At 41.9% G+C, this 26,405-nt stretch overlaps 1 protein-coding gene across 6 annotated transcripts in view; it reads left to right on the top strand.

Annotated features, from left to right (window-relative positions):
• Dnah11 (dynein axonemal heavy chain 11) overlaps nt 1-26,405 on the top strand; it is a 324,204-nt gene that overhangs the window by 269,638 nt on the left and 28,161 nt on the right. For 5 of the 6 annotated variants that reach the window (XM_050120837.1, XM_050120838.1, XM_050120843.1 and 2 more), the window contains 7 exons: nt 8,152-8,292; nt 11,614-11,784; nt 12,755-12,877; nt 15,729-15,922; nt 16,989-17,137; nt 17,973-18,100; nt 21,700-21,927. In XM_050120837.1, coding sequence (XP_049976794.1) covers nt 8,152-8,292; nt 11,614-11,784; nt 12,755-12,877; nt 15,729-15,922; nt 16,989-17,137; nt 17,973-18,100; nt 21,700-21,927 — 1,134 coding nt within the window. The remainder of the gene's footprint in view (nt 1-8,151; nt 8,293-11,613; nt 11,785-12,754; nt 12,878-15,728; nt 15,923-16,988; nt 17,138-17,972; nt 18,101-21,699; nt 21,928-26,405) is intronic. The other variant, XM_050120839.1, reaches the window with a different exon arrangement.

Genomic DNA, 26,405 nt, shown 5'->3' with positions numbered 1-26,405 from the left:
TTCAGCCATTTGAGATCCCTCTGTTAAGAGTTCTCTGTTTAGGTCTGTACTCCATTTTTCTTATTGGATTATCTATTCTTTTGATGACCAATTTCTTGATTTCTTTGTATATTTTGGAGATCAGACCTCTGTCTTATGTGGGGTTGGTGAAGATCTTTTCCCATTCTGTAGGCTGTCATTTTGTCTTTTTGACCATGTCCTTTGCTTTACAGAAGCTTTTCAGTTTCAGGAGGTCCCATTTATTAATTGTTTCTCTCAGTGTCTGTGCTACTGGGCCTATATTTAGGAAGTGGTCTCCTTTGCCAATGCATTCAAGTGTACTTCCCACTTTCTCTTCTTTGAGGTTCAGTGTAGCTGGCTTTATATTGAGGTCTTTGATCCATTTGGACTTGAGTTTTTGCATGGTGATAGATATGGATCTATTTTCATTCTTCTACATGTTGATATCCAGTTATGCCAGCACCATTAAATATGCTTTCTTTTTTTCCATTTGATATTTTTTGCTTCTTTGTCAAAAATCAGGTGTGTAGATTATTATCTGGGTCTTCAATTCTGTTCCATTGGTCCTCCTGTCTGTTTTTATGCCAGTATCAGGCTGTTTTCAGTACTTTATCTCTGCAGTAGAGTTTGAAGTCAGGGATTGTGATGTGTCTGGAAGTTCTTTTTTATTGTACAGGATTGTTTTGGCTATCCTGGGTTTTTTGCTTTTCCATATGAAGTTGAATACCATTCTTTCAAGGTCTGTGAAGAATTTTGCTGGGATTTTGATGGGCATTACACTGAATCTGTAGATTGCTTTTGGTAAGATTGCCATTTTTACTACGTTAATTTTACCTACCCAAGAGCTTGGGAGATCTTTCCACTTTCTGGTGTCTTCTTCAATTTCTTTCTTCAAAGATTTAAGGTTCTTGTCATACATGTCTCCCACTTGTTTGGTTAGAATTACTCTGAGATATTTTGTGGCATTTGTGGCTATTGGGAAGGGTGATGTTTCTCTGATTTCTTTCTCAGCCGAATTATCATCTGTATAAAGGAGGGCTACTGATTTTGTAAAATTAATCTTGTATCCTGTTACATTACTGAACTTGTTTATGAGTTGCAGAAGTTCCTTGGTAGAACTTTTGGAGTCACTTATGTAAACTATCATATCATCAGCAAACAGTGAAAGTTTGACTTCATTTCTGATTTGTATCCCCTTGTGCTGTGAGACAATGGTCTGTATTCTGTCACTTGTATTTTAAATACAATAAATAAATAAATGCTGATTGGCCAGTAGCCAGGTGGGTTGTATAGGCCAGGTGACCAGACAGAACGTAGAGGCAGGGCAACAAGAATTCGGAGAAGAGCGACATTTCAGTCTGCAGTTGTCACCCAGACAGAAAGAAAGACAGACACACAACAAGCAAGATGTGACTGCCTCACTGAAAAAGGAACTAAGCCACATGGCTAAAACAGGCAATAATTGTGGGCTAATTTAACTTATAAGCATTAATAAGATGCCTGAGATACGTGGCTAATAAGTTTATAATTAATGTAGATATCTGTGTAATTTCTTGGGACTGAATAACTGCAGGGCTGGTTGAAACAGAAACCTCAGTCAATACCCTTAGTCTACATTTGTTGTCTTATTACAATACCTCAGGGCTGGAGAGATGGCTCAGAGGTTAAGAGCATTGCCTGCTCTTCCAAAGGTCCTGAGTTCAATTCCCAGCAACCACATGGTGGCTCACAACCATCTGTAATGAAGTCTGGTGCCCTCTTCTGGCCTGTAGTCGTACACACAGACAGAATATTGTATACATATAAATAAAAATAAATATTAAAAAAAACAATACCTCAGACCTTAAGAACTATATTGAATAGATACGGAGAGAGTGGACGGACAGTCTTGTCTTGTTCCTGATTTCAGTGAGATTGCTGTGAGTTTCTCTCCATTTAGTTTGATGTTGGCTGTTGGCTTGCTGCATATTGCCTTTATTAGGTATGTGCCTTGTGTCCCTGCTCTCTCCAAGACCTTTATCATGTAGGGATGTTGTATTTTGTCAAAAGCATTTTCAGTATTAATGAGATGATCATGTAGTTTTCATTTTTCAGTTTGTTTATATTGTGGATTACATTGATAGATTTTTGTATGTTGAACCATCCCTGCATCTCTGGGATGAAGCTGACATGATCATGGTGGATGATGGTTCTGATGTGTTCTTGAATTCAATTTGCCTGTATTTTATTTAGTATTTTTGCATCGATGAGTGAGATTGGTCTGTAATTCTCTTTCTTAGTAATTTCTTTCCGTGGTTTGGGTATCATAGTCATTGTAGCCTCTTAAAAAGAGTTTGGCAATGTTCCTTCTGTTTCCATTGTGAGGAACAATTTGAGGAGTATTGGTATTAGTTTTTCTTTGAAAATCTTGTAGAATTCTGAGCTAAAACCATCTGATCTTGGGCTATTTTGGTTGGAAAACTTTTGATGACTGTTTCTATTTTTTTCAGCAGTTATAGGTCTGTTTAATTTGCTTATCTGGTTTTGATTTAAATTTGGTAAGTGATATTTATCCAGAAAGTTGTCCATTTCCTTTAAGCTTTCTAATTTTGTGGAGTACAGGTTTTTGAAATATGACCTATGATTCTCTGGATTTCCTCCATGTCTGTTGTTATGTCCCCCTTTTCATTTCTGATTTTGTTAATTTGGATATTCTCTCTCTTCTTTTTAGTTAGTTCGATAAAGGTTTGTCTATTTTGTTGATTTTTTCAAAGAACCAACTCTTTGTCTCATTGATTCTTTATATTCTTTTCTTTGTTTCTATTTTGTTGATTTCAGCTCTCAATATGATTATTTCCTGCCATCTAGTTCTCTTGGGTGAGTTTTCTTCTTTTTGTTCTAAAGTTTTCAAATGTTTTGTTAAATCACTAGTGTGCGTCTTTATTTAGGCATTTAGTGCTATGAACTTTCCTCTTAACACGTTTCAGTGTCCCATAAATTTGGGTATATTGTATGGTCATTTTTATTGAATTTTAGGAAGTCTAATTTTTCCCTTTATTTCTTTCTTGACCCATTGATGATTCAGGTGAGCATAGTTTAATTTCCATGTGTTTGTGGGCTTTCTGGAAGTAGTGTTGCAGTTTGAATTCTAGTTTTAAGCCATGGTGATCTGATAAGATACATGGGTTTATTCCATTTTTTTGTATCTGTTGAGGTTTGTTTTGTTACCGAGTATGTGGTCAGTTTTTGAGAAGGTTCCATGAGGTGCTGAGAAAAAGGTATATTCTTTAATGTTTGGATGAAATATTCTATAGATGTCTGTTAATTCCATTTGAGTCATAACATCTGTTATTTCTCTGTTAATTTTTTGTCTGACTGACCTGTCCAGTGGTGAGAGTGGAGTGTTGAAGTCTCCCACTATTAGTGTGTGGGGTTTAATGTATGATTTAAGATTTAGATGTATTTCTTTTACATATTACATACTCTAATACATATATTAGGATAGCTATACCAGGATAGCTTGTTTCTTAGGTTCATTTCATTGGAAATTTTTTCCCCAACCTTTTACTCTGTGTGGGTGTCTGTCTTTGAGGTTGAGGTGTGTTTCTTTTATGCAGCAGCAGAAGAATGGATTCTGTTTCTGTATCCAATCTGTTAGCCTGTGTCTTTTTTCAAGACAGGGTTTCTCTGTGGTTTTGGAGCCTGTCCTAGAACTAGCTCAGTTAGACCAGGCTGGTCTCGAACTCACAGAGATCCGTCTGCCTCTGCCTCCCAAGTGCTGGGATTAAAGGCGTGCGCCACCACCGCCCGGCTCGCCTGTTTCTTTTTATAGGTAATTTGAGTCCATTTATATTAAGCGATATTAATGACCAGTGATTGCCATCTCCTGTTAATTAGTTTTCATTGTTTTGGTGATGTTAATTTGTGTGTTTTTCCCTTCTTTGCTGCTATTAGACCATCAATTGTCTGTGTCTTTGTGGATGTGGCCAACTTCTTTCAGTTGGAGTCTTCCTTTTAGTTCTTTTGGTAGGGTTAGGTTTGTGGCTAGGTATTGGTTAAACCTGGTTTTGTCATGGAATATCTTGTTTTGTCCTTCTATGGTGATTGAAAGTTTTGCTGGGTATAGTAGTTTGGGCTGGCATGTGCAGTCTTTTAATGTCTGCCTAATACTTGACCAGGACCTTCTGGCTTTTATTGTCTCCATTGAGAAGTCAAGTGTAATTCTGATATGTCTGCCTTTATATATTACTTGGTCTTTTTCCATTGCAGCTCTTAATATTCTTTCTTATTATGTGGCAAGAGGACTTTTTTTTTTTTTTTGATCTAGTCTATTTGGTGTTTTGTAAGCTTCTTGTATCGTCATAGGCATATCTTTTTTAGGTTGGGAAAGTTTTCTATGATTTTGTTAAATATATTTTTTGTGCTTTTGAGTTGAACTTCTTCTCCTTCTTTTATACCTATTATTCTTAGGTTTGGTCTTTTCATGGTATCTTATATTTCCTGGATATTTTGTGTTGATCTTTTATTAGAGTTAATGTTTTCTTTGACTGATGAGTCTGTTTCCTCTATTGTCTCTTCAGCACTTGAGATTCTCTCTTCCATCTCTTATACTCTGCTGTTTATGCTTGCATTTGTGGTTCCTGATCATTTTCTCATAATTTCTATTTCAATAATTCTCCCCGTTTGTGTCTTCTTTATTGTCTCTATTTCAGTTTTCAAGTCTTGAATAGTTTCTTTCATATGTTCGATTGCTTTTTCTTGGTGTTCTTTAAGAGATTTGTTGATGTCTTCTAATTTTTTTGTTTGTCTTTTTCTTTTGAGGGAGTTTCTCATTTCCTCTTTAAGAGTCCCAAAAATTCTTCTGAAGTTATTTTTTTAGGTCATTTTCTTCTGCTTTATCTATTTTTGGTTGTTCAAGTCTTGCTGTTGTAGGGGCACTAGATTTTATTAGTGTCTTGTTACTCTTTGTGGTGTTCCATGTGTTCTTACCTTATCTACCCATTTTTTTCTTCTAATTGGTGTGCTTGGTGCTGTCTGTGTCTCTGTTGATCAATCTTCCAGGTGCCAGTGGACCCAAGGCTCAGATGATTGCTCTTCATGGTGCAGTCAGTGCCACGGTTCCAGTCACCTGTAGGTCACTTCGTGTTCTTAGAGGTCACTCAGCACTCTCAGGGTTTGTTCTGCTCCTGTGGAATTCGCTGTCTCAGGCCTGCTCTGGCCTAAGTTGCCAGCTCAGACCTGTTTCTGTAAATGTCCCTAATCTGGATCTGCTCCTGTGGAGGTCCCTGGCTTGGGGCTGGTCCTGCAAAGTTCTCTGGCTCGGATTTACTCACTCGGATATGCCTGGACCCACAGAGGATCTGGCTCAGGCCTAGTTCCTTAGAGGTCCTAGACTTACCCTTGGACTCACAGGGGTTCTGGCTCAGGTCTACTCCCTCGAAGGTCCCATATTCACGCCCAGACTTGCAGATGTGTCTGGCTCTGGCCCATTGGCTCAGCAGTTGCTCCCCTGTACCTACTCCTGAGGTGTTCCTTGTCTCAGATCTGCTCTGTTCCAGGTAGCTGGCTCAGTTCTGTCTCTGCAAATGTTCTTGGTCTGAATCTGCTCCTGCTCCTATGGAGCCTCAAGCCTGTTCTGGCCTAGGTTGCTGGCCCAATTCTGCTTCCACAAATGTCCCTGGATCATCTCCTGCTCCTGTGGAGTTCACTGCCTCAGGTCCACTCAGCCCAGGTCACTGGCTCAGTCCTGCTTCTGTGGAGTTCACCTTCCTAGGCCTGCTTTGGCCTAAGTCACTCATTGTACTACCCGCCTCCAGGAATTTCATTTACTACAATTTAATCAGGTTTGGTAATTTTTCTGAGAAGGCAGATTTGTTTGTGTACTGGTTGGTTTTGTGTGTCAACTTGACAGAAGTTAGAGTCCTCAGAGGAAGGAGCTTCACTTGAGGAAATGCCTTGATGAGATCCAGCTGTAAGGCATTTTCTCAACAGGTGATCAATGCGGGAGGGCCCAGCCCATGGTGGGTGGTACCATCCCTGGCTGCTGGTCCTGGGATAAGAAAGCAGTGTGAGCAAACCATAGGAAGCAAGCCAGTAAGCAACTCCCTCCATGGGCTCTGCATTAGCTCCTGCTTCCAGGATCCTACTTTGGGTTCCTGTCCTGACTTTCTTCAACCATGCTGAAATGTAAACCTAATAAACCCTTTCCTCCCCAACTTGCTTTTTGGTCATGGTGTTTTGTCAGAGCAACAGAAACCTTAATTAAGATATTGTGTAATGCAAGCCTCTTAGCAAACAGCCATCAACTCTTAGACTCTCAGTATAAGATTAAGAATTGAGATGCTTCAATTTGCACTTCAAGTTCCACAGAGATCCAATCATTTTTCTTGTGTGACCAGTGTTGGAGTCTGCTGGTTTATATGGCAGAAACTAGAGGAAGGGCAAAGCTCAGCTTCAGCAAATAATAATCCCAGGGTGTTGAGTTCTTAGAGAAATCTTTGGAGCTAAAGTCATGTGTATTGGCCTGTGATGGCAGGAATCAGGGCAGGGGAGGTGCCCTATGCTCAATGCATCATTTACCCTGGTAAAATGACATTTTCCAAGAGCCGAGAAACCATTTCTCCTGAACAGCTTTCTGGTAACCAAGCTGCTCGGATCACAATGGGCCATGTGTGTTGTGTGTACTTTGGACTTTCACAAGTGGCCACTGTTACCACTGTGTAATCTGGAAAGATGTGGACTGTTATCTGCTTTGTGAAGTGTTCTCCTTACTAAGTAATCCACTAATTACCCAGCCAAGGCTGTGTTGCCACACATCCAATGTATGTGCCTTAAATTAAGCAAAGAAAAAGAATCCCAAATTACTTCGTCCTTTTAAGTAAGTGGTTTCTAGGTGGCTCCTAAAATAGTAAGGATTAGGGCAATTAGGTAAATTAAGTCTTAGCTTTGAGGTTAACTTCTAATTGTCTCTTAAAATGTTGTTTCCTGTCTTCTGAATATATCACTATGAAGCCACGCACCCCTCTCTGCTCGGCAGTTCATTTCCTTTCATTCACAGACATAATGAGTCAAGACCATAAAAGAGTTTAGGGAAAATACCGTATCACTTAAAGCTGCAGGGCCAGCAAGTGTTCTTAGAGAAAAAAGAAATAGGTTCTTGATTTTTTTAGAAATGGGTATTTTTTGACCCTTCAATAAAAATAAATATTAGTTGATATTTGTGTGTGTATGTGTGGATCTCAGAAAAAGTGCCCATAGGCTAAGAAGTAGGAATAAATGGGCATATTTTACCATATGGAGCTGTGGTGCTGCTGAAATTTGACAGCTGAGAGCCCTCAATAGAGGCTATTTGGGAAGTGTGGCTATTGCATATGCTATCCACCTTGCGGTATTTGCAGACCTAATAAAATCATTGGCACTGAGTTGACCCAGCAGACTTTTAAGAGCCATCCCTAGGAGGTGATATAGCTGGGTTATTAAGGCCTGAAAGAGAGACAGGAGGCAAAAAGGTGACATTACTCAGCAGCAGGTTCCACAGCCATGAACCATGAAGGTCATTTAAACCTAGAGGAAGCCACTAGAGCCACACCCCTTCTCACTGGAATGCGATTCATGAGGAAAAGTCATCTAAAAGTAGAAAGTGAAGAATTTCTTTTAAAGTAACTAATTTTGGAGTATTCTATATGTGTATGATACACAGACATAGACTGGGCTCCCATGTAGCACAGTGTATGTCGGTCAGAGGTCAGCCTTCCAAACCTCACACGAAATCCCAGCTCTAGCACAGTGCGAGCACTTTCACTGCTGGAGTCAGCTCACTGGCCTAGATTTAGTCATTTCCTCAGACCTCAAGTCCTTAGATGTCAGGCATGGCGTAGGCTTTACCAGTAGTTCTTTCTTCCTTTGCTTGTTTTTCTGAGTAGGGGTCTCACGGAGTCTCACTCTCTACTGCAGGCTGTTCGTGAACACTTTATGATATTGCAGACCAGACTCAAACTTACAGTAATGCTCCTGTCTCAGCTTCCCAAGTACTGGGATTACAAACAAGAACATAACTTAGGGGTTAAATAGTAACAGTTGCTCAGTTCAAATATTCCTAAGAGTCCTTCCTTTACTGGAATTTGTTTAGAAAACACGAAGGTAAGTTATTGCTGTCATTTGATCCCACCATAGGTGATGCAAGCCAGGGAAAATGAAGGAAAAATCAACGAGACTCGGGAGTGCTACAGGCCAGTGGCAGCAAGAGCCTCTCTTCTATACTTTGTTATTAATGACCTTAGGAAGATCAACCCCATGTACCAGTTCTCTTTGAAGGTAATGTTGAACAGATAGAGGAAAATCCACAACGAGAGAAAGCCTGACTTTTCTTTTCCTCCTGGAAATTAGGAATTTATTGCCCAGTGGTTCTGGTAGATAGGAAGAAAGAATGAGTCAGATTTTAAGCCACTATTACATATATCAGGTATCCTAAAACACTCTAAGAAAACGTTTGTTTTCTCCTCATCAAAAAAGGGATTATTTTCAGATTTCAAACAGCCCCACAGCTCACATTTTGTAATCCTGAGAGCCAGAGGCCCAGTCTTTGCCTGTGTCCTGCGCAGGCCGGGTTCTGCCTGCCATGCCGTTCTACTTTGGGAGGCCTTGCAGTCTTGCTGTCAGTTTTGGAACAAATACTCAATTATCATACACAAGGCTTGTCATTGAGTGCATGGGTTTGCTTTTAATAATAATAAAAAACCATGACAGGTAGGCAAAGGGCACATGGATCTGGTGGGGAGGTTACCAGGGGAGCACGGTTTGAGTAAGAAGGGGGAAGGAGAATCTCCCATATATACCACAAAGTAAATCATTCTGTGCTTATCATCCTCATTGTGACCAGACATGAAATAAAATAATAAATACAAAGAGTCATTTCAAAATAAACAATAATCATAAGACATACAAAAAGTAGTGGGTGGAATTAAATAACAGATAACCTGATAAAAATGTGCTAAAGACTTGAACAGACATGTCACTAAAGGAGATGAAAATGATCAACAACCATATACAAAATGTTCCACATCTCTCATTAGGAGGACATGAGTCAACATATAGTAGGGGTTACCTCTCACAGGTTAGGATGACCACTTCAGAAGTAAGAGTGCTGAAAATGTGAGGAAATTTTCATCTTTGCTTGTGCTGCCTGGAGATGTAGATCAGATCAGCATCCATGGGAAAGAGGATAGCATTTCCTCAGAAATGAAAACGGGGAATGACAGTGTGAGCCAGCAGCAGTCCTAATTCTGACTATATATCCAAAATAACAGAAAGAACCTCTTGAAGACACAGCTCTAGATCCCTAGTCATAGCAGCAGGTCAACAATAGAGACCATCCAAGTGTCTGTCAGCGCCTGAACAGTACCAGCATGGCCCATGCATGCAGTGGAACACCAGCTAACCCTAAAAGGAAGGATATTTTGAAGCATGTTATGGAATGGTAAAACCTGGAAACCATTACCCAGGTGGAAATATGTAGAAGGAGCAGCAGGCCGCTTCCCGCCACCGGGGAAGGCTCCCGGCCACCAGCTAGCTTTACCCAAAATAATTACACAAAAATTGTAATTATTTTAAACACTGCTTGGCCCATTAGCTCTAGTTTCTTACTGGCTAATTCTCACATCTTGATTAACCCATTTCTAATAATCTGTGTAGCACCACGAGGTGGTGGCTTACCGGGAAGGATCTTAACCTGTATCCATCTTGCCTTCTTCCTCCCAGCATTCTGTTCTGTCTTCCCTACCTACCTATGTTCTGACCTATCAGGCCAAGCAGTTTTCTTTATTAATTAACCAATGAAAGTAACACATTGACAGATAACCCACCTACATAATTTCCCCTTTTTCTGTTTAAACAAAAAAGAAAGGCTTTAACTTTAACATAGTAAAATTACATATAACAAAACAGTTATCAAGCAAGAATTACAGTTACAATATTTATATCTATTTTATCTTTATCATAACTAAGGAAAACTATAACTATCTATTCATTCTTCAACTCCATCAAAGACTCCAGAAGGATATATATTACCTAAGCAAACAAGAAGTCCAAAACTCTAGAAATGACAGAGACATCTCGCTGCCTGGAAAGTCACCCAAAGTTCCTCTGTACTGTTGGGGCATCCATCTTTGGCCTACAGGCCCATAGTTTCCAGAAGACTCTTCCATGAAGCAGGAAATTTCAAAGGCAGTTCAGTCACCATCTGCTGTGTCCTGCAGAATGTCTCACAGACATCTTTCATGAATCAGGAACCCCTGAAAGACCATCTCACCTTTAGGCAAATTCAGCAGTCCTTTCCCTGTGGGTTCTATGTGTGCAGTTTATGCATCAGTCCAGGCAAGAGCAGTTTCCTGCCCAAATGGCTATCAAACTCCATAAGGAGCCTCTTTGATGCCCATCTTCCTCTTGAAGTAGCTGGTGCTACCAGGAGCAGACGTGTCTCATTGTCATGAAAAGCCCTAAAAAACATTTAAAATGCCATATTTTGTAGTCTTTGAAAGATATGAAGAATGCCTATCTGAAATATATCTATGTACACCTAGAAAGTCTAACATGACTACAAGCTTGACTATTATCGATGATTATCCACTAACAATCTAAATTTTTTTAATTATACATTACATTTTTAAATGAACTACACAATCATTATACCTTAATCAAGAGCAGAAGCACATATACATATAACAAAATTGACCTTAACTTTATATCAATAAAGCAAAATTTATAGCAAACCAGCCACAAAGATGCACATGGTGTGACTCCCCTCACACGAGATCCTAGAGTAGTCAGAGTGATGCGTGTAAACAGAGCGGCAGTCAGCAAGAACTGGGAGGGGTGAATGGACAGTTGGTAAATAGACTTAGTTTTGCAGGATTAAAATGTCTTCAAGATGGTGACATACTGTAATACTGCTCTACATTTAAAATAGTTAGAGTAGTAGTCATTTGTAGGAATTTTAACCATAATTTGAAAGTAATAAATTGAAGAATATGAGTGGAAGGAGAGAGAATCGTCTGCTTTAGTTGCAAAGAAGGAAATGCAAATAGATTTTATAGAATCATTTTAATAACAACCATGAACCAGACATAGTGAGATACCTATAATCCTAGCACTTGAGAGGCAAAGGCAATAGGGTTGACATAAGTTCAAAACCACTCTTGCTTACAAAGTGAGTTCCAGGCCAGCCAGGGTGAAAAACAGAAGATCATATCCTATCAGTGCATGCACACACACTCACATACACACACACACACACACACACACACACACACACACACACTCATCATGACATCATACCTTGAACTAGCACTTTCTTTTTTATGATATGATCTTTTATTTGTTTATTTATTTATTTATTAAAGATTTCTGTCTCTTCCCCACTGCCACCTCCCCTTTCCCTCCCCCTCCCCCAATCAAGTCCCCCTCCCTCACTTTCTATATGGCACAAACTCAGACTGTTTTAGCAGCCCATGTAAGCCTCAGAGAAGTCCTCCCCTGTCCTCCCCCTCTCCCTATCGTTAGAGTGTGCCCTGTGTATCTGAGGCTGGCTAGACAAGCAAGCATTACTTTACCCTCTGGTACTCACGTTAACTCTTCCAGGCTTTCAATACACTGTTCCACAGAGCCATTGAGCAGGCTGAGAAGGTGGAGGATACTCAGGATCGCATCGGCGTCCTGATAGAGAGCATCACCCACACTACCTTCCTCCATGCCAGTCAGGCACTGTTTGAGAAGGACAAGCTCACGTTTCTGGCCCAGATGACTTTTCAGGTGAGACCTTCGCTTGAAGCTTCCCTGAAACCCCAGGCAGACACCTGCTTGTTGTGCATTTTACTCCTGCCAAAGGGAAACAGAAATACCCTCTCAGAAACTTTTCATGACCAGGAACTTGAGCGTGTAATGGCTTTTGCCTACGGTGCTTTGGTTTGGGTGACTGACCACCATTGCCCTAAGAAACATCAGTGAGATGCTCTTTCATCTTCTGGAACTTTCTAGGTCCTACCAGAAATGTTCTCTGAGGTCAGGGGTATGAGTCCAGATCCAAGTTGCTCACAGTCCTTTTAAGAAACTCACATGGGCTCACCCATGCTTTTGCTAACGACAAAAGTTCTACTTTAAGCTGCATAATATCCCATTGTAGAAAGTCAGTGTTTTTCTAAACAAGTACATTTCAAAAATTATTAATACATGGCATAACAAATTAATTAGTTTAATTTAACCATCCTACAAAGTAACCTTGTATCAAAACATCACATTTTATTCCATAAATATATATATTTCAGTATATATTTCATCAATTAAAATACATTTTAAAAATATTTTACCTCGAGGAATAAGTAAAAAAGCTCCACCCAAGTCTCATGCTCCAATTTCTAGTGAGGCCTGCTTATCGTTTCTTCCTTATTCTTACAGAAGACTTAAAGGAGTCGATGTGAAGGCAGGTTATGAAATCAGATGCTATTAGTCGCTGCGCCAGTGGGGATGAGAGTACATTTCAGTTATGTTGTTTATTGCGGGAGGTGTTAGAACTGGAAAAAAATGAACCCTCAAGTATTTTCTATTGATTGCTGGTTTGGGTTTTGAGATCATCTGCATAATCTAAGAGTCGCAATACAGTCTTCAAATACAGAACAGACCCGCTAGGATTCTCACCCGTCACGTCTGGTTAATGGTGGCAGCTTCTGGCATTGTGATTTTGACGGAAACCAATTCATCTTTTGCACACGTGTATTCTCTCAAGGTTTTGTTGAGAAGGCAGGAGATCGACCCCCTGGAGCTGGACTTCCTGCTTCGGTTCCCAGTTGACCACACTTACTCAAGTCCTGTTGATTTCCTCACTGCTCAGTCGTGGAGTGCTGTCAAGGTATGAGAGGAATTTGCTTTCTCGGTTCTTAAATGTTTTCTTTCAAACAATAGGTTTCCCTAATGTAGAAAAACAAATCCATAAAACGATGATATAGCGAGGGATGGAGAGATAGCTCAGCGGTTAAGAGGGCTGCTGCTCTTCCAGAGGGCCAGGGTTCAAATCCCAGACCCCATGTAGCAGCTCACAACTGTCTGTAACTCTGGTTCCAGGGAATACGACACTTTCACACCAATGCACATGAAATAAAGTTAAATAAATTATTTTATCCCTTACATTTTAGAACAAGCTATATACATTGTATCATTCAGTTGGTTATTTTCTTATCTAAAGATAAAAGAGCTTTTGGCGGATGTATGGGAGGAAAAGTTAGTAGAAATTATGTGCAGTTGTCATGACCTTTGATTTAAAAACAAAAATCAAAGGATAGAAAAGATCATCCTTTAATTTAGCTAAATCTAGTTTCTTTGTTCTGATTCTTTTTTTAAACTATGGTTTTCTACCTTTTCACAATAGTTTTTGAAATAGCACAATATAGTAGTTTAGTGTTCTAGAATATTATTTTAAGGTGTGTTACTTTTGTTTATGCTCTGGAGCATTTGTTTAATGATGCAAAGATGTGTTTGATTAAATAAAATTCGCATGTGGTCGGGAGACCTATGTCAGCAACTAGCGGACTGGGAGTTGAAGGGAGGAGCCAGGTGGAGAAGGCTAGGAGGTGAGCCGCTTGCTATTCAGCCTCTCTGGGGAGTAAACTTCTACCTGGACCTTTGAGTCTTGAGCTCCTTCAAGGGATAGAGATTTAGATAAGCTCTCTTTGTAAGAGTGCTTTGAAAGAGTCTGTCACCTGAGGGAACAGAATTTCCTCAGGCTGCAGCTCTGCTGGTAGCCTCAGAGTCGCAGTTGCTGACTAGGACAGATAGCCATAATTCAAAGGCAGCAACAATGAAAAAGGAGGACAACAGTTTAGTCTTACTATAAAGTGGTTAAGCTAGGGTTGGAGAGAGGTTCAATTGATACAGGCATCCACATGGTGGCAATGCATCTGTAACCCCTGCTTTGGGGAGGCAGAGACAGGAGGATCCCTGGAGCCTGCTGGTCAGCACATATAGCAGAGTTGGTAAGCTCCAGATTCATTGAGAAACACTGTCTCAAAAAATAAGGTTGACTAGCAGGCTGATGGAGGCACACACCTATAATTCTAGCCCCCAGGAGGCAGAGGCAGAGGCAGGCAGACCTCTGAGTTCAAGGCCAGCCTATTCTACAGAGTACAGCCAGGGCTGTACAGAGAAACAATGTCTTGAATTCGCTCCCCCATAATTATGATAATAATAGTAATAATGTACAGAGTAACTGAAGAAGACCCCAGCATCCACCTGTGGCTTCCACATGTGCATATACACACATGTGCACATGTGCCTGTGCATGCACAACAAATGTGCATACAACATATGTACATGCACATACACAAACAATAGTGTTTAACAAAGTTGAATTGATGACTTCCAACCCCAGTTATCCTTACCTTTTTTAAAAAATATATATATTTATTTATGTATTTATTTATTATGTATACAATATTTTGTCTGTGTGTATACCTGCAGGTCAGAAGAGGGCACCAGACCTCTTCATTACAGATGGTTGTGAGCCACCATGTGGTTGCTGGGAATTGAACTCAGGACCTTTGGAAGAGAAGGCAATGCCCTTAACCGCTGAGCCATCTCTCTAGCCCTCATCCTTACTTTTTTGAAGTTGTTTCCTTTTTTGTTTTTTGAGATAGTTTCCCTGTGTGACCGTCCCAGAAGTCCTGGGGCTTTCTTTGTAAACTTGGTTGGCCTTGAACTCACAGAACTCCACCTGCCCCTGCCTCCCAAGTGCTGGGCTTAAAGGTGTGTGCCAGCGGGTGGCCTTACTCTACTTTTCTGCCAGATCTTATTGCTGAAACTTCCTCAACTCCAAGGCCCTGAATAATGACCAACACACACTAAGTCTGCTCTGGTTTCTGTTCTAAGAAGAAAGCGCTCCCCTGCACTGAAAATAGCTTGTACCTTATTTTTATATATACTTAGATTCTTTCAGACTTTTCAAAAACATAGTGTATATGTGTCTTAACCACCAAGCCATCTGTCCAGCCCGTCGACAGCAGCTTTAGAAATCTGTACTCTCAATTATCACTTTAGAATTATAGATCCGTGGGCTGGAGAAATGGTTCAGTGGTTAAAGCATGCCCTGCTCTTCCTGAGGACCTGAGTTCAATTCCCACACCAACATCAGGCGGTTCACGACTGCCTAGAACCCCAGCTCCAGGGACCTCACATCTGTAACCTTTCTGTGTACTTGCATTTATGTGCACATACCCCCATACGCATAATTAAAACAATAAAAATAAATCTTAAAAAAGAATTATGGATTCAAACGTGTCAGACCTCAGGGTCTCAACACAAAACAGATGGCACAAACAGGTGGGTTATGAAGAAAATAAGAGAGAGAGTCAGCCAGGAACAGGAAAAAAAAAAAAAAAAACAAGTGCATTTGTTAGGATAGCTGAGAAGGGAGGCAGAGGACAGAGCAGTTAGCAAAGGGACATACTTACAGAGAGCGTGCTGAGTTAGGAAAGAGCTGGCAAAGACAGTCCTGCGTCTACCCTCAGCACAGACACACTCATCTGGCACACCTCCTGCCGAGGCTTCTCACTCACCCTGTCACCGAGCCTCAGCAATAAGTTAGACGGGAAAGCATTCAAAAGATCTTCAGAGTAACGTGAGGGCTGCCGTCAGTCTGTCTCGAGCTGTGAACTGTGTCCACGGCATCCCCTTTCTCTATTCCCTCATGCTGCCATGTTACACTGCAGGCAGTTGCCCTCATGGAAGAATTCCGAGGCCTAGACCGAGATGTGGAAGCATCTGCCAAGCAGTGGAGGAAATGGGTAGAATCAGAGTGTCCAGAAAAAGAAAAGTTACCACAAGAATGGAAGAAGAAAAGCTTAATACAGAAGCTGATTATTTTGAGAGCAGTGAGACCCGACAGGATGACGTATGCACTGAGGTGAGCAATGACCTTTTCAGCAACACAGATTGGTACGGACGGAAGGAACGTGGTCCTAGGAATGAGGAGAACCCTACTAAAATTTCAACTCTATAATCTCTATTACTGTAAAAGAATGCTAAACATTGAACAGTGACCTAATCTATACACAGACTCGGTACACCCTCCCAAAAAGCTGGATTCTGAAGTGAGTGTGAGGACTGAGGAAATGGTGGGGATATTCACGGAAGGTCTGGGTGTCGGCAGAGTGGTGAGATCGGGGGCACACATGGTCCACTTCCGTCATTTCTCTTTACTAGCCATGTTGGCTCTGAAGGCTTTGTGTGTCAAACAAGACTCTAACTTTACAGTCAGAGCGCTTTAAAAGCAGAACGGCAGCCCACAGCACTGTCTCAGTTAAGCACACCAGTCTTCTTTTAATTTGAATTCACCAACCAAAGCATTCCCAGCTGCATCCCGTGTGCTGTTTTCCTTCCACGGTATCCATGTGGAAGATCTTCATCTAGTTTGGCCAGTTTTCCCCTTGAAGAGGCCTCTGTGGAAACCCGCTTTAGAAGCTCACTCTGCTTAGCAGAACTGCTTTCTGCTAGGTCTGATGCAGCTGGAAATAACCCCTGCTTAATTGCACTTCCCTGTTAGAAACACCCCAAAAAGCATTTGTATATTCATGAGAAGCCCAGCAGGCTGGAAAATTACACTATGGCAAGCCTAATCAACTGTTAATAAGTAGTGGAGGAGGGGGTCTGGTAGGAGGTTTGGGGGCTACAAAGGCATATGTGGACGGATGATGGTACTCAGAAGGAGACCCCAGAATGCAATGTAGGCTTCTGATTCTCAGTGTCTCAAGTCCGGGGGCAATACACGATACATGGCCTGCATGAATCTATGTGGATTTCTCCTAAAGACACCTCTTACAGTAAACATAGCTGGTTTCTTTCTTGTGCCTAGCCTATCCAAACACTGACACTTTTCAAGTTCAAATTCAGTCATCCAATTTTTTGTTTTGTTTTCTTGGGAAGAGTTGCTGTTGTTTTGTTTTGTTTTTGCATGTTCTTTCCTTAAACAGAAATTTTGTAGAAGAGAAGCTAGGTGCAAAGTACGTGGAGAGGAGCAGGTTGGATCTGGGTAGAGCATGTGAAGAAAGCAGCCCCGCCACCCCAGTGTTCTTCATCCTGTCTCCAGGTGTGGACGCCCTGAAAGACCTAGAGGTGCTTGGTGAGTAGCCAAGAGGCACCAGCCCCACCCTCTCTTGTCTGGAAGCCCCCTGCCCACCCTTTCTGTTCAGTTTTCTTTTTTCTTTTTTTTTTATTTCTTGGAGATTGGGTTGTGGAAAATGCACAACTAATAACACCGCGGTCTGGAGACATGCGCCAACAGAACATTCATCTGGCTGGCATAATGCAAGGTTCCTTTGTCCTGTTTTCTACCTCTTGACGACGTGAGGGCCAGAGGGCAATTTTCTCCATGCTCCTGTGATCTTGTACCCCCTGTGACTAAATAACGGTCATTAGGGCAACTCTATTCGATTGTGTGAGATATTGTCGCTTTGTGCTGCGGATTACTGTTCCCCACAGCCTGCTCCAGGAATACCAGGTTAATGTAGCTGTGACCTGCCTGGGCTCCATTTAGATGCAGCCTCACAAGGTGAGAGCCGGCACATTTACCCAATGAGCCAACCCCTTCAGAATGGATGCGATATCTACCACATGTTGCTCCTTTCTGAGCGAAAAGCGCCTTCTCCTGCAGGAGTTTAGAAAGCTCACTAACAATGCTGCCGTCTATCAAAATGTCAAAAGCTTCATTATCATAAAACCAAAGAAACCGACTTCCACGGCTTTTCAAAATGCTTGTAGGGAGGCAGCTGGAAAGAGCTCAAAATAATGCCAAGGAAACAATAGAGAGGTCACTGGGTTCCACAGGAAGGTGACCTATCAGGTGGCAGCTGTGACCACAGATGTAAATTAGACCCTAGAATTCCAGACTTTCCTCTCAGCTTAGCGTTTGTCTCTCCTCCCACTCACCCCCGCCCTCCATGTTGTATTCTCCACAGGCAGAAGACTTGGGTTTACAATTGACTCTGGAAAGTTCCACAATGTGTCTCTAGGGCAAGGTCAGGAGCTAGAGGCAGAAATGGCGCTGGAGAAAGCTGCCATCGGAGGGCACTGGGTCATCCTTCAGGCGAGTATGAAGCTTTCGTGGAAAACCCTGGTGTGAACCCAAAGGCTAAGCCATACCTTGCTGCCCCGCTCGGCCCCGCAGGGAGGGGTCCTTATTCTAGTACACGGTGATCTGCAGACCCTCCCACATCCATAGTCCCTGTAGTGAGAAAGAGACTGGAAGTGAGCAAGCTAATAGAGATGACCGTTCTAATGTCATAGTATGAAAATCGTGGGTCACTTCAAAGTTAACATGTCACTTCAGAGTTGACAGAAATTGCACACACACACACACAATACACATGTATATAAATTATGTATATTCTTCTACAACTCTACTTGGCCCCTAAACAATCATGTGGCCTGATTGTAAATTAAGAAATTAGAGGAGACAATTCCTATAGTCCCTTCTAGAGCAGATAGGCACAGATCTAAGATTCTGTAACTCAGTGTCCTCCAATGTAATCTTCTGGGCCTAGGATTCTCATAAGAGCACCCAGAGCCTCAGGAACACAGACCGGCTCTGGACCATCAGGGAGTTTGACTAGTCCCTACAGCAAGCCCTGTTAGCTACCAGCATGACTGGTGATGGATATTTGGTATGCAATACGGTCAGCCCACAGGTCCATGAGGAGGCAGCTCATGGAATGCCCTGTCTCCAGTCACTGTGGCAAGGCTCTAGGGTCAGTGTTGTCCTTCATGTAGATGTGAGGAAAGGGAGTCTTGGATTAGCCCACAGAGATGCTATGGCACAGTTTCTGCTTAGTACCAACCAACCACGCACCCATTCTTCCAAGGTTCACCACTGGCTTTCCCTGGTAGCTCTAGAATTCTGTTCTAGATACGCATTAATGGCTCTAGAATAGAAGTTTGGTACACATTGCATTTCTGCCTGGCATGAACCTAGATTAGTGCAGAAACTGGCCCAAAGCCCAAGCAGAATTCTGTCTACAAGGAAGTACCATTGTATGTTGGTGATACCTTCTACACAGATGAGTTTTCATTAAGACCTTCACTTGGGCACTTGGAACAGTGTCCCATTGTGAGGCACAGAGTCAGTTGGGTTGCAGTGGAGGAGTTGATTCTCAGACACAGCAGTTGTTGGTTGGACATGGTGGCTACCTCAGAGTCTTCTAGAGAAGATAGAGTCCGTCATAAGTGCTCGTGCATCCAGGGACTCAGACTGCAGATAAAGAGACAAGGATAGAGTCATCCTCAGAAGAGCCTGTGACTTAAAGTAGACAGTTTCTCCTGTTTGATCCCTATGTGAGCTTCCGGTTAGCCCCTAGAAGTTAAATGGTAAGTTTATCATTAAAAAGAAAGCCTGAAAGGCCTCATTGTGTCATGTGCCTGCTTTGAGATTTCTATAGTAGACTTGAAGCCACAAGGCAGAATCTGTCTATCCGAGCGTGTCTACTGTCCACCCGTCTAGCCGTACAAGCAGCATTGTGGAGGAGAGTCCATGTCAGGCCTTCAGTGTTCTTAAGGGTTCCAAAATCCCTTTGGTAGATAAAAGAAAAAGCAACACTCTAAAGGAAGACTAGACCCATATAATAATGGGATCTTCCTACATTATTTATAATTTATATTGAACTATATCTGCATAGGGATACAACATGGATGTGGATATCAAGTAATTTCTACCCAAACCCTGAGCTGATTCTTACTGTAAGTAGATACAACCTCCATCAGGCTGTCAGTTAGCAGTTCACTGGAGTCTCCACAATCAAGAAAGGCAGTCACAAAGGTGGCGGTGGCAGCTGTGTATCTCATATATGTACCAGAAGATTTGTGAATGGATCTGGCAAGTATTACAATCATTTCTCATGAGTGCAATGGGTGCTATTAAAGAAATAAGAGCTAAGGGATAATTGCACAGGCTTTTCACTCCCTGATTTCAAAGTCACCACCTAGAATATTCTTGCATTTGTTTCATGCAAACTTTTCAAGTTAGGTAGCATATGGTACACAGGCATTATGCTGGGAAATAAATGAACAAGCAAAGTAAGTTTTCTTATTGTCTATCACTCCCGTTCGTGCATGGCTCGTTTAGGTGTGAGATGCCCTGTCCTCATGAGCTAGAAGCAAGCATGCAGAAGAAACTTGGAGTTCTTCCTCCTACATTAAGGTTCCAGCCCTGCTGAACCAAGTATCAGGCTGACTCGCTTAAGTAACACATGCTTAATCCTTCACAGTTGGTGTGGCTGGAAGTCGGAGCTGGCGTGCTAGTCTCTTCTGAGGCCTTTGTCCCTGAAGGAGAGTGGTTATCTGAATATGATTTCCCCTCTGGGCTTGAGGGACCTTGCCCTAGACGCTGTCGCACTGGCCATATTTAGCCTTAGTAACCCTTTGAAAGAACTCTGTATCTAAATCTGGCCACACTGTGAAGTTCAGGTCAAGCTTCAGCACGTCTGTTTAGCCCCCCACACCTACCTGTGCAGTGTTTATCACTGCAAGGAGGTGAATAATGAGAATGATCACACAAGTTCAGAGAACACTCCTATTACCCTCCCTTCAGCTTCTAACTCCCCACCTTTGTAGCTGTTACCATTTTTTGACTATTTTTTTCTGTTGGAAATAATGACATATCAAAACTTCTTCAGGGTCAGTCAGGAGACTCCATCTGATTCCAATACCTACAATCCATTTTGGAAGAAAAAGAACAGACTTTCAATCATCTCTGACTGACACACACACACACCACATACACACCATATACATACATAGCACACATACACAGCACACACAACACACGCACACACACACATGCACACATCACACACAAACACACCACACATACACACCACACATATGCACACATACACACACCACTCTCATACACACGCACACCACACACTACACACCACACGCACACACACATACACACCACACACACACATACACTCACACTTAATAAATAACACTGGCAGATCAAATTTGCAACTCATGAAACTGAAAGCAAAAAATAATTATGTTGAGAGAGCATGTGTCTTTGAGGAAGGGGAAATTTATTGACTGTGCTGGGATTTAAGAAGTAGAGTATGTTAGGATACACAGAGCATCTTACGAAGTGAGTGTTGCTCTCTTTCTAGTTAGCCTTTCTCCCTTACATCTTTTGAGTCTATATGCTAATGAGTTTGACTAGAGGAGGTTTCCAAACCAAGTAATGTCGGGGACAAAAACATCTCTTGCCAGGGTAGGGGCATGGGATCAGGTATAGTTATGCACGGTAGAGCTTATACTTTCTTACACTTTATTAAGATAACCCAGATACCTCTCAGTAGTTGAGTTTAACTATAACAAAGCAAAGTTGTAGGCAACTCCATCTCACAAGTGATTGCTGCGCCACTGTTCAAAGTAGGTCATGTGGACTGGATGGGGGCTCAGCTTCACAGAGATTTTACGGAATTTAATGTGTTCAGTGCTCCATTCTATCTGGGCTTGTTTTTCTTTTCCTGTATAAAAACAAAGGAGCGGGCATGATGGCACATACTGTGAATTCAAGGCCAGAAACATGCAAGGCTCCCCGAGGTGTCAACGTATTTATATGTTCTAATACTCTAGTTTAAATCGTTTGTGTCCTGAAATGGCACAGCAGTCATGAACCCTGCTGTCTTGCAGAATATCCATCTGGTAGCCAAATGGCTAGGAACCTTGGAGAAACTCCTTGAGAAGTTCAGCCAAGGGAGTCACGGAGATTACCGGGTGTTCATGAGTGCTGAGGCTGCACCTTCCCCACAGGAGCACATTATCCCTCAAGGCCTCCTGGAAAATTCCATTAAGATCACGAATGAGCCCCCCACAGGGATGCTGGCCGGCTTACATGCCGCTCTGTGCAACTTTGACCAGGTAAGAAAGCAGATGCCGCTGTTCTAACAGCAAGTTGGTATCTTCTCAGGACAGCACAGTGCCTTTATCAACCCGTGCATCTCATTTAGACCAGAGAAGTGAGATCTTGGTGTATGGATGCACATGTAGACATGCATGTGTAGGGCCCACAAGTGCTCATGGACACTACTTTTCCTCCCTCTCTTTCTAAATTGGTATATTTTGATTGTAAAGCAATGGGTTTCATTGTGACATATTAATGCATGTATATAGAGTACACTGATCATATCTGTGCCTTCATCGGTGCCCTTCCTCTTCCCAGATGGTCAGCTATTCTTTTTCATGTGTATTACTTTTGGAAGAAAATTCACCTATTACTATTTTAATGGCTAGGAATAGATTTATGTTTCAGCTAAAGTTAAGAAAATATAGCATGACCTAGGTAACTTTGAGAACCTGCTTGTGAAGTGTGTGTCTGATGAAGTAGTGTCTCTGCACAGAAAGAGGAGCCATTGATGATAATAGTCATGGCGTAGGTACACTATACCATCGTATTGTATCATGTACAATAGGCCAATGTGCTCCTGTAGACTTGGCTTTGATAGTGCTAAGTTGAAAGTTGCTATTTTGGTTGGTATCTTTAATAAATTCTGGTGCAGGTACTTGTCACTGTGACCAAATACCTGACAAGAAGCAATTGTATGGATAAAGATTTTTCTTGGCTCACAGTTTAAGATGATACCATCCATGGTGGTAGGGAAGGCATGGTGACTGGGGTTCTGTTCGTTATCCCAGGAACTTGATGCTGGGACTCCTTGTAACATGGCGGGGTCAGAAAAAGAGGGAGGGATGGAAGGGAAAGCAGGGTTGGGCTATAATCCACAAGGTCCATCTTCTGGGGACCCACTTCTCCCAGCTGGCTCTACCTTCCAAATTGTCCACAACTTCCCAAAATAATGTCACCATCAAGCAAACAGGAACTGAAACACAGGAGCCTGTTCAGGACACTTCACATCGAAACTATAGCATTGTTATTTATATTTTTATTTACCCCAAATAAGAGAATATGCAAATTAATATTAATTTAGTTACCATCATTTTCTTTACCCAAATTGCTATGTATATCTTACCGAATCACAATCCATGTGTTGCTGCTCTTCTCGTTTCTTAGAACGCTTTGATAAACAGCATTGCTGTTAAAAGAGTGGAATGCGCTCTGGGGGGAAGTACATATGATTTGGTGATAAATACCAAATTCTCTTTTAGAAATATTATTTTTCATAAAGCACATCAACATGCTTCATGATTTTCTTATACTTTTCGGTATCAATACCAAATTCAGTGAGAAAATTTTACTGTCTTAGTCAGTGTTCTATTGCTGTGAAGAGACACCATGGCAACTCTTATAAAGGGAAATATTTAATTGGGGTGGCTTCCATTTTCAGAGGTGTAGTCCATTGTTACCATGGTGGGACATGGTGGCATGCACGCAGACAAGATGTTGGAGAAGAGACTGAGAATTCTATATCCTGCAGGCAACGGGAACTGGTCTGGGACACTGGGGGGTATCTTGAGCACAGGAGACCCTCAAAGCCCACCCCCACAGTGACACTCTTCCTCTTTCAACAAGGCCACACCTCCTAATAGTGCCACTCCCTATGAGTTTATGGGGCCAATAACATTCAAACTACCACATATACTAAATGACTGCCTCTAGGATAAAATGTTGAAGGATGTAGTTAATTCTTTACTTAAGTAACTTACAGCCTGTTATAAATAAGACTGTATAAACAGTAGGCCCTCAAAAGATCTTGTTGAATCTCTTAAATATTTGCAATGTGCTTTCTGTGCACTGTGGCAAATGTGTGTTTGTCTTTTCATCATCTCACAATTTCTGGCCATTTATGAATGACCATCAACAAGAATATCCAGGTTCTTTCTAAAAATACGCATATAATAGGAATTTGATATTTACAAATTTACACATACTATATTTATTTCCTCTGACCACTTGTCCTTATACATAACAATATTCCTTCTATGAAAATTATGCTTCTGTCCAATTATCCCTTGGCTTCTTGGTAAAAAATACAACTTTGAATGATCTCCCTAGGGAGGTACATGATCCTAAACTATGCTGATGGGTAAAGATTTTCCCCAAAGCCGTTGTGAGTCCCCTAGTTAAGACCACCTGCTCTAGCTTATTCAAGGAAGTATGGGCTCCAGCAACTGCTGTCGGAAACACTACATGCAGTAATAGAAATATTTGTTGAAAAGACTTTGAATATCTTCTTTAAAGGAGAAAAACTTTGTAGCAGAAAAAGATCTCTTGAAAACTAAGACTAAATTTGACCTTAGCAAGCAAAAAGAAATTAATCATCTCTTCACCAAATTTCCCCTCAAGCCTATTTTAACAACCCACAGGAAAACTTCACAGAAATGCCAAGTGCAAGGATGCAGGCTTGCCATTATGTCTGCAACATAATGGTTCAGGCTGTGATCTAGATACTTCTCCCATTGCTGTGATAAACTACCCCACCAAAAGTCACGTGATTTCCAGCTGACAGTCCATGACAGGGAAGACACATCAGTAGGAACAGGAGATACCATGTCACACCGAGTCCTCGGCCAGGAAGCAGAAAGCCGTGAATGCTATTCTCTGTTTGCTTTTTGCTTTTTTTTTTTTTCCAGTCTGGGACCCCATCGTGTCAATGGAACTGCCCACATTTAGGGTGGGTCTCCCACCTCAAATAAGCTAATCTAGACAAGCCTTCACAGGCATTTCCAGAGGCTTGCCTTCTGGAGGATCATAGGTCCTATCAACTAAGAGTCCATGCTGTCACACTGCATCTCATTGGGAGAGAGTCACCTGTGTCCTGGCTGCTGCAGATGGGCTCCTGGGATCCTTTTATCAGAATCAGAGTTGACTTTTTTTTTTTTTTTTTTTTTTTTTTNCAGGAGGCAGGAGGCAGGAGGCAGGAGGCAGGAGGCAGGAGGCAGGAGGCAGGAGGCAGGAGGCAGGAGGCAGGAGGCAGGAGGCAGGAGGCAGGAGGCAGGAGGCAGGAGGCAGGAGGCAGGAGGCAGGAGGCAGGAGGCAGGAGGCAGGAGGCAGGAGGCAGGAGGCAGGTCTTAGGAGACATGAAGCTGATGGGCTCCACACTTGGTCCCCAGTTGATGTTGCTCTTTGTGGAGGTTATGGGAGGTGCACATTGATGGAAGAGCTCTACTATTGGGGATGGTCTGTGGGAGCGCATAACCTGGCCCCAGTTCAAGTTTGCTTACGCTGCTTCTTGCTTGTGCTTGCGATGTGATCTCTTAGTTCCCTGCTCATACCTCCATGCCTGCAGTCTGCTGTCTTAACTCTCCAGCAAGATAGACTTCTACGCCCTGGGAGCTATAAGCCAAATAAAACTCCTTCTATAAGATGATTTTGTCATCATGTTTCATCATAGGACAGAAAAGTCACTAACATATCTTTCCAAACTCGTATGTGTCACCGCACTGTTGCCAGCAGCCCAGCCCCGCATGAATCCTTGCCACTGCTTCATGTCCGTCATGTTCTTAGGAGGAAGAGCTGCAGCCCCATAGCCGTGCTCCCGATAGAAGACCGAAAGAAAGAACGAGAGTGACAGAGAAAACATGCTTGCTTTCTTGCACAGATACATCCCACAAATTAATGTTGAGTCACACCTTTTCCTTGGAGCTTATGTGCCAAAGTGCCCAATGGAAACTGGAAGCCAAGGGCAATACCAAACCCTTCATAAATTGTGTTTTTTATATTATACATACATACATACAAACATATATGTGCATAGAATAAAGTTTAACTTGCCAACTTACCACAGTAATAGAGTAACAATGGTAAGATAGAATAGCCATAGCACTGCTAAAGAAGCAGCTTAAAATGGAAGAACTAGCTGGGTGGTGGTGGCGCACGCCTTTAATCCCAGCACTCCGGAGGCAGAGGCAGGCGGATCTCTGTGAGTTCAAGGCCAGCCTGGTCTACAAGAGCTAGTTCCAGGACAGGAACCAAAAAAGCTACAGAGAAACCCTGTCTCGAAAAATCAAAATAAATAAATAAATAAATAAAAATAAAAAAAGATAAAAATAAAAAAAATGGAAGAACTACTTCTTTTTCTTATTTTCCACTTAGTATTGCTTGGGCTGTAGCTGACCACAGACAATTACAGAAAATGAAAACTACAGAATTTACAAAACACATAGCAGGGGATTGGTTATAATAGAACTTCTTTCATTCATAAGCCAAATTTAATCACACTGCTTTAAATCTATGGGATTGGGGGGGTGCATGTGTGAGTGTGTGTATGTGCTACATGGTTATATGCCCAGGGAATGTATACACATATGTATGCCCGAACGCACACCTATGCTGAAGGCAGAAGACAATGCCAGACATCTTCTTCTATCTCTCTTCTCTCTCTCTCTCTCTCTCTCTCTCTCTCTCTCTCTCTCTCTCTCTCTCTCTCTCTGTGGTTCCC

Source organism: Alexandromys fortis, unplaced genomic scaffold, assembly GCF_014885135.2.
Source record: "Alexandromys fortis isolate MF-2015 unplaced genomic scaffold, M_Fortis_MF-2015_v1.1 scaffold_182, whole genome shotgun sequence".
Taxonomy (NCBI): Eukaryota; Metazoa; Chordata; class Mammalia; order Rodentia; family Cricetidae; genus Alexandromys; species Alexandromys fortis.
Note: the sequence above shows the minus strand (reverse complement) of the source record. Positions and strands in the feature narration are given on the sequence as shown.